Here is a 13,124-nt window from a genome sequence, read left to right as displayed (position 1 = left end):
AGTGGCTTAACCAAGTGAGCCACCCAGGCACCCCATAAAAAGAATAAAATTAAATGTTGTACAGAAATGACCTCATGTGTTTTCACAGCCTCCATGTAAGTAGATAAAGGGACTATATTAGTCCTTATTTTATAGATAAAGAAACTGAAGGAATAAGGAAACAGGTATATTCAACATGTATTAAGCATCTATAACAGCAGAGGCACAGTGCGGAGTTTTGGAACATACACATAATTAAGCTGAAGTCTATACCCTCCAAACAGTTACAATCTAGTGGATATGGCTGACTGTGAAAAACACAATCATAAACATAGAATACAATGAAAGAACAGGGGAGGGAATGACTTCTAATGGCTGTAAGCTTTTGAAGGGGTTTTGTAGAGGGGCACCTGGGTGGCTCAGTCATTAAGCATCTGCCTTCGGCTCAGGTCATGATCTCAGGGTCCTGGGATCGAGCCCCGCGTCAGGCTCCCTGCTCAGCGGGAAGCCTGCTTCTCCCTCTCCCACTCCCCCTGCTTGTGTTCCCTCTCTTTCTGTGTGCCTCTCTCTGTCATATAAATAAATAAAATCTTTTTTTAAAAAAAGAAAGGGTTTTGTAGAGATGGAATCTGAGCCAAGATTTAATGGGTAGAGTGTTCTACAGACAAAGCTGGTGGGATAGCAGAGGTAAGAGCAAAGGCATAGAAAGGTAGGACATGTGAATTTGTTAGTTATCACATGAATCTGAGGGCAGGGCAGGGGTAGAAGGGAGATGACATGTTCAGAAGGTCTGTAGATGTCCTTAATGCCAACTCTGGTAACAATAGGGTGAAAAGTAGGGTGGCAGGGAGATAATTAGGAGACAACTGCAATGGTTCAGGAAAGAGGTAATGAGGCTTGAGCTGAGCAGAAGTAGGAGTGACAGCAGGTAGAGATAGAAGAAGTAAAATCTATATAATTTGGCCACTGAGTGGGTGTGGACCATGAAGGAGGAGGAAGAGTTGAAGATGATTCTAACGCATTAATTTGAACCAGTGAGCATACTACATTTGAGCTACCTTGGGCCAGAGAGAAGGGAATTTCTATTAGGAAGGTGGAAATGGGGGTCTAGAGATCACGACAGATACGGATTTAGAAATCAACCACAGGCATATGATGACTGAATCCATATGAGTGGAAGAAATCACCAAAGAATAATGTACAAAGAGAAAAAAAGACAAAAAGAAAACCTTAAAATGTAGGGAACACCAGCGTTTTAAGAATGAGTAGAGTGGGGAGTGAAGGAAGAGTCATTGGTGTCACATGAACGGTGGCTCTGAGAGGGAAGCGGATGATGCAAGCTGATAGAAATCAAGGAAGAAAAGTTTCCAGAAATAGAGCTGAACGATGCTGAGAGGATCAGTAGGCGATTTCCTGTGGTCACAGAGATCACATCTGCACCTCAACTCCGCACCGACCTACCGAATTATCACACACACACAAAAATGTGTTGTTGTTGTTGTTGTTTTTTTCAAGAGGAACCTACTCCTTATTTTACCAATAGTTAATGTGGGACTCAGTGATCAAAATAAATCGCAAGTTCCAATTTCCTTCAGTGATTTTTCTTTGCAGCTCACTCTACTCTCCTTACATTGAGCTTTTTAGAGAACTATTATTAATCAAGTACGTGTCCTCTTTAATCCTTGTGGATGCGTTTACATGCAAGGACTCCTGAGTCATAGAGGCTGGTTGGGCATCTAATCCAGCAGTGTGACGAGGACTTGTTACCCAACCTCTTCAGCGTCGGTTTCCTCATTTGCAAAGTGGGAATGACGGTACTTACTTCTTAAGAGTTGAGAAGCGTGCAAGAGAGAACGCAAGTAAAACTCGTAGCACATTGCGTCAAAGGTCAAGTCATTTTTGCTGTTACCGTTCTGTAATCTCCCCGAGAGCAGAAGACAACCCCAACACTAGTCCCTAAAGCGTGTAGCACCGAGCTGGGGACGTGTGAGCCTCATTCTGCCAGCCCTCGGGGGAGCGTCAAGCGCAGGAAGAGGAATAAATAGTTGACAGCTTCCCCAGGACTCTGTAGCTGACAGCCCCGGTGCAAGGACTGGCTGCAAGACGCAGCGGAAAGCGGGATCTCAGGCACCGCCCGTGACCCTCAGACGACCACACGTCCCAGGGTGCAGCGCGCCCACCCTGAGTGGAAATTTAGCCAGGCGGAGTCGGATTGCGAGCCGGCCCGTGGAAGCAGTGCGCGCTGGGAATTGTAGTCTTCGGGTCGCAAGTTTACGGGTCGGAGGCGGGCCGAAGCCAGAGGTCCCTCCCCAGTCCCGCCTTTTGTCCACGTCTCACTTCTCTCGACCAATGCCCTCTCCTTTCCCCGGAGCCAGCCCCTCTCCGATCCGGTCCCCATTGGTCCCGAGCTTCAACGCCTTGGGCCCTACCCGGAAGTAGCGTTGGGGGAGGCGGTTTCCTAGACTACGACACCGGAAAGCTGGGGGAGGTGCTCGGGGCTGCTGAGGGTGGAGGGCGGTGGCAGCGCTGGCGCTGGAGACCGGCTCGGTGGTTTCGGGAAGCAGATCGGCGACGGCTGCCGCTCGCGTAGCTCCGCTTCCCGCCCTCGGCACGGCTCGCAGCCCCCTTGCCACCGGCGTCCGACAATGTGTCCCACCGGCCGGGCGTAGCCGCTGCGCGTGCGCGGAACCGTGGGGCCATGAGCGAAGCCGGCGGCGGCCGGGGCTGTGGGTCCTCGGTCCCCCAGCGAGCGCCATGGAGCCTGGTGGCGGCGACGGCCGCGTTCTGCCTGGTGTCGGCCACGTCCGTCTGGACGGCGGGGGCCGCGCCCATGAGTAGGGAGGAGAGACAGAAGCTTGGGTAAGGGTGCTTGGCAGCCTCGGGTGGGTTTCCTCAGGGGGCGGACCACAGGCGAGATGCCTGTCATTGCGACCCGGGCGCGCAGTGGCCTCTCTTGTCGCGATTGGGATGGCTGTTGCCCCACGAGGACCCTGGCGGGGAGGACAGGGTCCGGGAAGCTGCGGGCCGTCGCCTGCAGTGCGACCTCGAGGGACCGTCGGGGTGTCGCCTGGGCCGTCGGTGACATGTGCAGGCTCCTTGAGGCCATCCGCCGTGTGTCAACGCAGCTGCCATGTCAGTGGCCCGTGAAGGGGGCTACAGCCCGTGCTACTACGCGTCAGAGTCCTGCGGTTGTCTTTAGTCGGAGACATGGTTAGATTTCTCGCACAAGTGAGCTCCTAGCTGGGAAGATGTTGGCTGATCTCACAGTAGTTAAGGAAATAGTCTTTACACCTGTTACGGAAAAGGGGGCGTTCATTGGAATTTGAACTTTACACATTTACCATTTCCTTGCAATGTTTTCTTGCGCTGAATTTTCTAATAGAACAGTATTTAACGGTATTATTCAGAAGCCTCAATTAAGTATACCTGTTCACTTTACTCAAAGTTTTATCAATTTCGAAAGTGTCATAAAATTATCACTTATATTTACAGCATTTAATTGGGAGTCGATATTCCTAATATATGCTAGGTCCCACAAATGAATAAGAAAAAAGCCAAGAACCAGTAAGAAAATGAGCAAAGAGCATGAAGAGTTAATTCATTCAAGAGGAAATGCAAATGGTCAATAGATATGAAAAGTTACTCAACCTCTTAAATGTGAGAGATGCAGATTAAAACAACGAGATAGCTGTTTTTGCCATCAGATTAATAAGTAGAGGGGCGCCTGGCTGGTTCAGTCAGTAGAGCCTGTGACTCTTGGTCTCAGGATTGTAAATTTGAGCCCCATGTTGGGTGGAGAGATGACTTAAAAATAAAATCTTAAAAAAAAAAATTAGTACGAAACACAGAGTACTGACTAGTCGAAGTGTGAGAAAAGATTTGGTGGGAGTGTAAATTGCTGTAACTTATTGACAATATCTCCTAAAATTTAAATTGTGTGTACTCTTTGGTTCATTAATCCCGTCTCAGGAATCAATCCTACAGAAATACAAGCGCTGTTGATGTAGAGATAGGTGTACAAGGATGTGCATTTTTTTTTTTTTAGGTGGTGCATTTTGAAAGAATGGAACTGTTCCTTGGTGCATCCGTATTGTGGAATAATATTCAGACATTAGGGAGGAGGTAGATCATTGGAAGTCTATCCAGGATACATTCCCAACACACACACAACAAATGCAAGTTGTAGAATAATATGTTTAGTGCCATTCCATGTTCTCTCTCTCTCTCTCTTTTTTTTTAAGATTTTTATTTGAGAAAGAGAGCCAGTGAGAGAGAGCATGAGCAGGGGGAGGGGCAGAGGGAGAAGCAGGCTCCCTGCTGATCAGGGAGTGAGATGTGGGGCTGGATCCTAGGACTCTGGGATCATGACCTGAGCCGAAGGCAGACACTTAGCTCACTGAGCCACCCAGGTGCCCCACCATCCCATGTTCTTTTTTTTTTTTTTTTTTAAAGATTTTATTTATTTATTTGACAGGGAGAGACACACAGAAAGAGAGGGAACACAAGCAGGGGGAGCGGGAGAGGGAGAAGCAGGCCTCCTGCGGAGCAGGGAGCCTGATGCGGGGCTCCATCCCAGGACCCTGGGATCATGACCTGAGCCGAAGGCAGACACTTAACGACTGAGCCATCCAGGCGCCCCATCCCATGTTCTTTTAAAAGCAGAAAAGAAATTGTCTAAGTTCAGAAAAACATGGAAAGATGATTACCCCTGGGTTAGGATGGAGGTGAGATGGAACCATCAGATTTTATTTCATATACTTCCTTATGTTTAAATTATTGCAAGAGTATTGTATTATTTTTTAAATAAGGTAACAATAAAAGATGCCTGATGGAAAAAAATCAGCTACCCAAAGAAAATTATCAGTAAACTCTTAATAAGTATCTTAAATTTTCTCTATGAATTTAATGTGTCATTGATAACTGTTTTAATGAATGCTCTGCTCTGTGCCAGGCAATTTACACTTTACTCTCTAATCCTCCCTGTTAATGAGGTGGAGGTGATCCCCATTAAGCAGGTGAGGAAATTGAGACTCAAGGTCAACTTGTTCAAACTCAGCTAGTAAGTGATGGAGTCAGTATTCAAAACCAGGTCTGGGGGCGCCTGGGTGGTTCAGTCGTTAAGTGTCTGCCTTCGGCTCAGGTCATGATCCCAGAGTCCTGAGATAGAGCCCTGCATCGGGCTCCCTGCTCAGCGGGAGGCCTGCTTCTCCCTCTCCCACTCCCCCTGCTTGTGTTCCCTCTCTCGCTGTGTCTCTCTCTGTCAAATAAATAAATAAAATCTTTAAAAAAACCCAAAAAAACCAACCAGGTCTGTATGACCTCAGAGCCGATGTTCTCTCTACTATGTTGCACTTCTTAAGACTTGGAAAGAGAAGCTTAAAGTCTGTTAGGATAGAAAGTATCTTATTTGACCACCACTCCTCTTTTTCTTTTTTTTATTAAAAATCTTTATTTGAAGAAAAGTCATTAGTTAAGTCATTTTTGACCAAAATTAATTTTTAACTGGAAAAGTTCAACCAGAGTGGCTTGAAGTGTCAGTTTAAATTTTGAGAGTAAGAGTCTGGAGCTATAAACCACAAATACACAATTGCTGGCTAACCAGCCAGCAATTTTCGGGAAACTGAACTCTGATTCATTAGGTTTACCTGTGTGATTTTTTTAAAAGCCCAAATAATGATTTATGATAAAAAGCCTAAAATGCCCCATCCCTTTTCCTATCCCCCCAAACCAAACTGATGATAAAGACTGGAATTATCACAAGTTGTGAGCAGTTGCTCAGTTGCTTGCAGTTTATAGTTTATGGAATTTTTTACTTGGTCATATGTAGTCTTACTCTTCCTGGATTACATTGTTTTTTGTTTTTGTGGTTTAAATGTTACAGCAGTTGTTAATGTTATCTTTTCATTAAAAAAAAAAGTATAAAGCCCTCCAATTTCTGTAGGACATTGACAGGCAATGTAGTTTTAGAAAAAGCTGACTTATAAAAATTAATTTAAAATAAATAAAAAGACAATTTTTGAACTATGAATCTGATTTCTAATACATTTCTATTCACTTGCTGAATAGAAATAAAACTTCATAGAGACATTTTTTCTGTTTAATAGAGTAAGCTACCATTCTGTATTTAAATATGACTGTGAGGACTTACATGTTTAACTAGGAGAGAGAGTGTTCAACTGGATATTAAATATCTCCACTTTGAAGTATGTGTTATGATATTTGATGGTCATATGCTACAAAAATGTAAGGTTTGGAAAATTATGTGTCCTCAAGTGCAATTGTGATTTATTCATAATCATGAAAATTGAATGCTTATGAAGTTTGGGTTAACAAGTTAAAGCTTATGTTATCTGTAATACGCATGTCTAGGCACTGCCATTACCAGTTAAAGGAATTCCTATTTCTTGGCAATAATCTTGTGTTGATTCCATTTCAGTGAAAGGAAAAAGAGGAATTTCCATATTCCATTTATTGATATCAGTGCTTGAAAAAATTTTAACATTGTTTTTGGTTGTTCATTAGCTAATTTGAGAGATCTTTATCATTTGCAATTTTAATAAATGTGTGGAAGAATTCTTTAAGATACTCCATAGTTTTCTGAGATAACTTGATCCATATTCTATCATATATATACACATGTAAAGAATTAATGTTTTAGCAAAGTGACAAGATCTTGTTTATAATGATTATTTTAAAATGATTATTCATAAAAAGTGTGTCAGGACTTTATTCAGTTTACAAGTTTGAATGTAGTTGATTTTGCTGGTCATTACAGCCAGGATCTGGAAATTAGTTCTTTTCTGTATGCTAACTTTATTATTACCAGTATTTCATCATCCATGATTACAGTTTTAAAAATGACAATTGCAATCAATATAACAGGAAGTAAAATAAAATTATACCCAGCCATTTTCTCTAACACTTTCTTCAATTCTTGCTATTAGTGACTGGAACTTTGGGAACAATAGTAAGTGTTAATAGAAGATTGTTGAACTATTTTTCCCTTGCTAATTATTGAGATATTTGGCCTTGTCTAACCATAATATTAACTTTGTAGTTTTTCGTGTAGTCCTCAAGCCCCCAAACTTGAGAGTGTTGAACTGAAAGACCAATTTGTTGGTCCAGACAATACAGATTTTGACTTAGTAAATCTAGTGTGGGGATCAGAAATCTCCATTTTAAATAGTCATCTTGGGGATTTTAAGAAACAGAGATAGCGAAAACACACAAATCTCTTCTCAATTTAGAGATGAATATTACTTATTTGACTTCTGACAGTTTTTTAAAGAAGAGAGTACATCATAAAATCAAAATGTATCTTTTGAAAGCGTGAACAAACGTATATTAATAAACATATATTAAACTAAGCATTAGTGATTTGATTTAAAATGAAAGAAGCTTGTTAGAGTACTGTTATTTCATACCATTACGTACCTACCCTTCTCTCGATAGAATATGTAGTATAAGCAATAAACTAACAATTACTTCTTTTGGGAGTCTCCAGCTATATTCTTCCTTTTAAGACAGATATGTTGAATAATTTTGTTAAGAGATAATTGTTTTTCAGCATCAGATTTCCTTCTCTCTGCATGGCATGCATCATTTATCAATTTTCTTGGGAAACATAAGGTGAATTTTACATAGATTGCTAGGAATAGTAAAAGTTTGGCCCAGCTCTATGTGGTTCATGAAACCTTGTCTACTAACACTGGTATAATTCTTGAGTCTGTTTATGTCTTTTCTAACTAATTTTTTCTTTTTTTTTTATTGGTGTATGTTTGTGAAGGAGCATTAACTTTTTTAGAAAAACAATAAATAGAATGTTCTTAACATTTTTCCATTTCTGCTCTTTTAAAATTAGGAATCAAGTACTGGAAATGTTTGATCATGCTTATGGTAACTATATGGTAAGTAGAAGGCTTATCTTTACGCATCATTTATGTGAGCGGATTAGTATATAAACATAGCTGCAGATTTTGAAACCTGAATTAATAGCACATTTTTTTAAATGGAATTTTTAAAAAAAACAGCACAAGCTGTTTTCTGTTTAACAGAGTGTTTCTGGTAATTGGTTCTTAGAGGAGTTTATTGGATAGCTACGAAATTGCATTAGATGATGAAACTTGGTATTTAAGTAGTTTCCTTTGATGCTATCAGCAATGTGAGTGATTTATATAGCTAGATATTGTGGATGTACATGAATGAGATGTCTCCAGCCTTTGGGGAAATTCTCTCAATTGAAAATACTGTTTTTAATATTGCTTTATATATTCTACGAAGAAAACCGTTGCTGAAAAGAGGCAAAATATGACCTAGTTTCTGTCCAAGTTATGTCTTCATAGTGGGCTTTGATTTGAAAATATTCTGCTTTCTAGATACACTGATCTGTATTGTTTTAGATTTTTTTTTTTTTTTTTTTTTTTAATTTATTTGAGACAGAGAGAATGAGAGAGAGCACATGAGAGGGGTTAGGGTCAGAGGGAGAAGCAGACTCCCTGCCGAGCAGGGAGCCCGATGCGGGACTCGATCCAGGGACTCCAGGATCACGACCTGAGCCGAAGGCAGTCGCTTAACCAACTGAGCCACCCAGGCGCCCTATTTTGAGAATTCTTATGAATTTTATATGTTTTTACATTTTTTACATTTTAAAATATGTTTTTAGTTTTTTACATTTTAAAATGTTTTTACATTTTAAAATATGTCAGCAGATTTTCTTTTATGATGAAAGCCTATAAAATATAGTTGGGAAGAGTTTGGCAGAGAACTAACTTTAATTGATTCTGCTTTAAGTATATTTCAACTGATTCTGTGAATCTATTTTTCATTATATATTACCCAAATATCTTCATATATTAACATCTTTATAAACATCTAAGTGTACACACTTTATGTGTTCTTTTACTTTTTTTTTTTTTAAGATTTTTAAAAAAATTTATTTGACACAGAGCAGAGCGAGCGAGAGAACACAGGTTGTGGGGAGGGGCAAAGGGAGAGGGAGAAGCAGACTCCCTGCTGAGCAGGGAACCTGACTCCACTCAGGGCTCAATCCCAGGACCCTGAGATCATGACCTAAGCCGAAGGCAGATGCTTAACCAACTGTGCCACTGGTGCCCCTTAAAATTTCATTTTTAATGCGTTCATTTTGTAATTGATAAAATTATTTATCTCTGGTTAGTTAATTCCATTTGGGCCAAGCATAACTGAACAGATCTAGGCTAATAGTTTTGTGGTGGCCAAGTGGATCCATGCTATACCCTCAAACCTGAGCCATCTCATAAATGCATACTTTTGCTTCCAAAGTTGAATAAAAGGTAAATAACTGGATCAGTTCAGTATATTTCACTGTAAATAGGATCCTCTCTTTGTAAAGCACAGTATCTTAATTAATGAATTTAAAAAATATTTTATTTATTCATTTGGGGCGGGGAGGGACAAAGGGAGACAGAGAAACAGACTCCCCGCCGAGCAGGGAGCCCAGTGTCAGGCTCCATCCCAGGACCTGGGATCATGACCTGAGCCGAAGGCAGATGCTTAACCGACTGAGCCACCCAGGCGCCCCTCAAGCACAGTATTTTTAATATCTCATCTCTTTTTAGGTAAACAACAGAAAATTCTATCAGTACATTTTTTCCTGTTATAGAATGCACTTAGTAAATGGATTTATGACAGAGCAGGTGCTGAGAACAGCTCTCAGAGGACCTCCTGGTCCAGTTCCTATTTATTGGACCCTAGTTGAGAAGCTTTGTATTACACTTCCCTACCTATAAAATTGAAAGGAGAGGGATTTCAACCCCAAATACTGGGAACTCCTGGAATTAACACTCCCCTTCATTTTTCCAATGTATCCACACCCATCTGCAATCCACTGCAATACATATTTTTAAATGTTCAACTATTTTACAACACAAGTGACTCTTGCAATGTACTTGTGCTATGCTCAGTATGTGAAGATTGTAACCCAAGATATAGTCTGGAATTCTCACTTCCCTTTTTCAAGTTCCGAACTAACCTAAAACAGTTCTAAAATATTAAGCAGAGACCAGGTGCTCTGTATTTCTTATTTGAAGTCACTTGAAAATTTTTTTCCAGTTATTCTGAGAAACAGTATTAGCTTGCTGTAGATCAGAAGTGTATAGGTTTTGGAGTTAGATGGGTTTGGGTTCAAATTCTGTCTTGTTTATTTAATAGCTTGGACCCTAAAGAGATCATTTAACTCCTTTGAGCACTATCTTATGTAAAATGGACATAATTGTAAAGGGCTGTTGTAGCTTGTAAGATTGTTGAGAACAGGGATCATTTTATTTATTTTATTTTTTATTTTTAAAAAATTTTATTTATTTGTCAGAGAGCACAAGCAGGGGGAGAGGCAGGCAGAGGGAGGGAGAATCAAGCTTCCTGCTGAGCAAGGAGCCCATTGTGGGAGGGACTGGATCCCAGGACCCTGAGATCATGACCTGAGCTGAAGGCAGACGCTTAACTGACTGAGCCACCCAGGCGTCTTGAGAACAGGGATCATTTTACTTAATTTTTAATAAATTCATATTTTATATGTCTTGCGCCTGAAATCATGCCTGGTACACAAATGCTTATTAAATGTTTTTAAAGAGGGGCACCTGGATGGCTCAGTTGGTTAAGTGTCCGACTCTTGATTTCAGCTCAGGTCATGAGATCAAGCCCTGTGTGGGGCTTCGTGCTGAGTGTGGGGTCTGCTTAAGGTTCTCTCTCTCCCCTTCTGTCTCTACCTCTCCCCCTGCTTGTGCTCTCTTTCTCTCTGTCTCTTGAAATAAATAAAATCTTTAAAAAAAATAAATTTTTTTAAAAGAACTGAATTGAATTCTTGTGAAGATGTAATCAAATAGTGATTTTTTTGCATTTGATTATTATGATATATCTTTGCCTTTTAAATTCAAAGAAATCATTTAACAAACTTCATGAAAGATACAAGTTTATGGTGAGTTTTGGGATCTTTATAGACGTCTGCTTCTTTTCTTGTAGTCGGTTGCCTACTATGCTGAAATGTAAATACCTGGCACATGGTGGGCTTTTAATGAGTGTTGAAAGCTTTTAATTTCTCACTAGTCCTTCTTAATATTACTTTCCATTCTAGTGTACATTTAGAGCAATTCGTTTAACTTTCTTGGTTCCTAGGAGAACAGTGGTTTTCCAAAGATGGCAATATAATATTAAGAGCAAGCAAGAAGTCTGGAAATGGAACAGGACACCCTGAGCTAGCTGTGCCACCTACCAGCTGGGTTGCAATGAGAAAGTTAGCTAATCTCCCTGAACCTGTTTCCTCATCTCTCGAAAATGGTTTGCCTGCCCCACACTGCTGTTGTAAGGATTGAACAAGTTAATATAATTCAAGCGTGTGGAACTAGTGTCCAGCAAATAGGAAGCACTACATAAGAGTTTACTGCTGCTGTCATTATTCATTTTCTGCCTGAGATTGAAATTGCCCTCCTAAGCTTCATCTGGGCTCTTAACTCAGAACTCGTTCCTTGGATTGTACATACAACTTCTTTAAAACACATTCTTTTCTGTTCTAGGCATGTACCCTTTGAGCTTATTTTTTCACCTTACCTTTTGTTTTTGATTCTCCAAGTTCTGTAAATGCTATTTTTTTTTTAAGATTTTATTTATTTATTTGACAGAGAGAGAGACAGCAAGAGAGGGAACACAAGCAGGGGGAGTGGGAGAGGGAGAAGCAGGCCTCCTGCCGAGCAGGGAGCCTGATGCGGGACCCTGGGATCATGACCTGAACCGAAGGCAGAGGCTTAACGACTGAGCCACCCAGGCGCCCCAGTGCTATTTTTCAATAACAATGCCCTGCCAGCTTTAGGTAGGGCACTCCAACACTGCCATCCTTTGTTATATCCAGGAGTTTTCTAGTTTTATCAATTAATTGGCTTAAATATTAACATTATAACAACTATGCTTGACAAATCTCTGGCCTTGATCATACTGCAATTTATCCACAGTAAACTGCACAGATGGCTTTCTTTTTCCCTCAAATAATATGAAATTAGATGTTTGTTTTGGCAGTTCTTGTGTGGCCTTATTTAACCGCAGACCATAGCCACTTCAGCGCTTCTGTTAGTATGTTTTTAGTATTTGTGCTGAGGTTACTTTGCAGATTAATTTAGATGACAAAATGACATGTATTTAGGCCACCAAATGCAGAACTGTTTTGGATCTTTGCTTCCTGACCTGATATTTGTCTCCCTATGTTTTTCCTGTTACTGTAAACTCAACCTGTTATAAGCAAAAACTGTTAAGGTAGAGCGTTAAACATTACAAATAAACTTTAAAAGAGTTGGTAAGCACAGTTTCTTTTACCTAGTAGAATCATACCTAATAACCACTTTTAAGCTTGATTTTGTGAGAGCACAGTTCAAAGAAACAGTAGATTAGGGCGCCTGGGTGGCTCAGTCGTTAAGCGTCTGCCTTTGGCTCAGGTCATGATCCCAGGGTCCTGGGATCGAGTCCCACATCGGGTTCCCTCCTCGGCGGGAAGCCTGCTCTCCCTCTCCCACTCCCGCTGCTTGTGTTCCTGCTCTCACTATCTCTGTCTCTGTCAAATAAATAAATAAAATCTTAAAAAAAAAAAAAAAAAGAAACCGTAGATTAGTCCTTATTCAAACCAAGGGAAAATGTAACTTCCTTATAGATTTCTAGATTTATGTAAGTTTTCTTAGAATTACCTTTTTTCCCCTAATGTTCTTTCTTTGAACATTCTTTATTGTGGTAAAAAAAATATATAAATATATATATAATAAAATTTACCATTTTAACCATTTTTAAGTGACCATTTCTATGGCATTCAGTATATTCACCATGTTGTGTAACCATCACCATCCATCTCCAGAACTTTTTCATATTCCCCATTTGAAGCTCTGTACCTAATGTTTTCTTTTTGATTGTTCATCAGAAAGTAGTTCTGGGGGTGCCTGGGTGGCTCAGTCTGTTAAGCATCTGCCTTCAGCTCAGGTCATGATCCCAGGGTCCTGGGATCGAGCCCTGCATCGGGCTCCTTGCTCAGCGAGGAGCCTGCTTCTCCCTCTGCCCCTCTCTGTGCTCATGCTCTCTGTCTCTCTTTTTCTCTTTCTCTCAAATAAATAAATAAAATCTTTTTTTAAAAAAAGTAA

General features: G+C 40.6%; 1 protein-coding gene across 4 annotated transcripts in view; it reads left to right on the top strand.

Moving 5' to 3' along the window:
- The first annotated feature begins 2,452 nt into the window (after positions 1-2,452).
- EDEM3 (ER degradation enhancing alpha-mannosidase like protein 3) overlaps positions 2,453-13,124 on the top strand; it is a 70,062-nt gene continuing 59,390 nt past the window's right edge. The window contains exons 1-2 of one of the 4 annotated variants that reach the window (XR_008506282.2): positions 2,453-2,838; positions 7,841-7,886. Coding sequence is in view for 3 of the 4 variants with exons in the window: in XM_045877321.2 (XP_045733277.1) it covers positions 2,678-2,838; positions 7,841-7,886 (207 nt within the window). In the remaining variant the exon portion in view is untranslated. Of the gene's footprint in view, positions 2,839-6,664; positions 6,947-7,840; positions 7,887-13,124 lie in introns of those variants that run through there. The other 3 variants (XM_045877321.2, XM_045877323.2, XM_045877324.3) reach the window with 3 other exon arrangements.

Source organism: Mirounga angustirostris, unplaced genomic scaffold, assembly GCF_029215605.1.
Source record: "Mirounga angustirostris isolate CCGP_5_RB_7025 unplaced genomic scaffold, mMirAng1.0.hap1 SCAF_6, whole genome shotgun sequence".
In the NCBI taxonomy this organism is placed as follows: domain Eukaryota; kingdom Metazoa; phylum Chordata; class Mammalia; order Carnivora; family Phocidae; genus Mirounga; species Mirounga angustirostris.
Note: the sequence above shows the minus strand (reverse complement) of the source record. Positions and strands in the feature narration are given on the sequence as shown.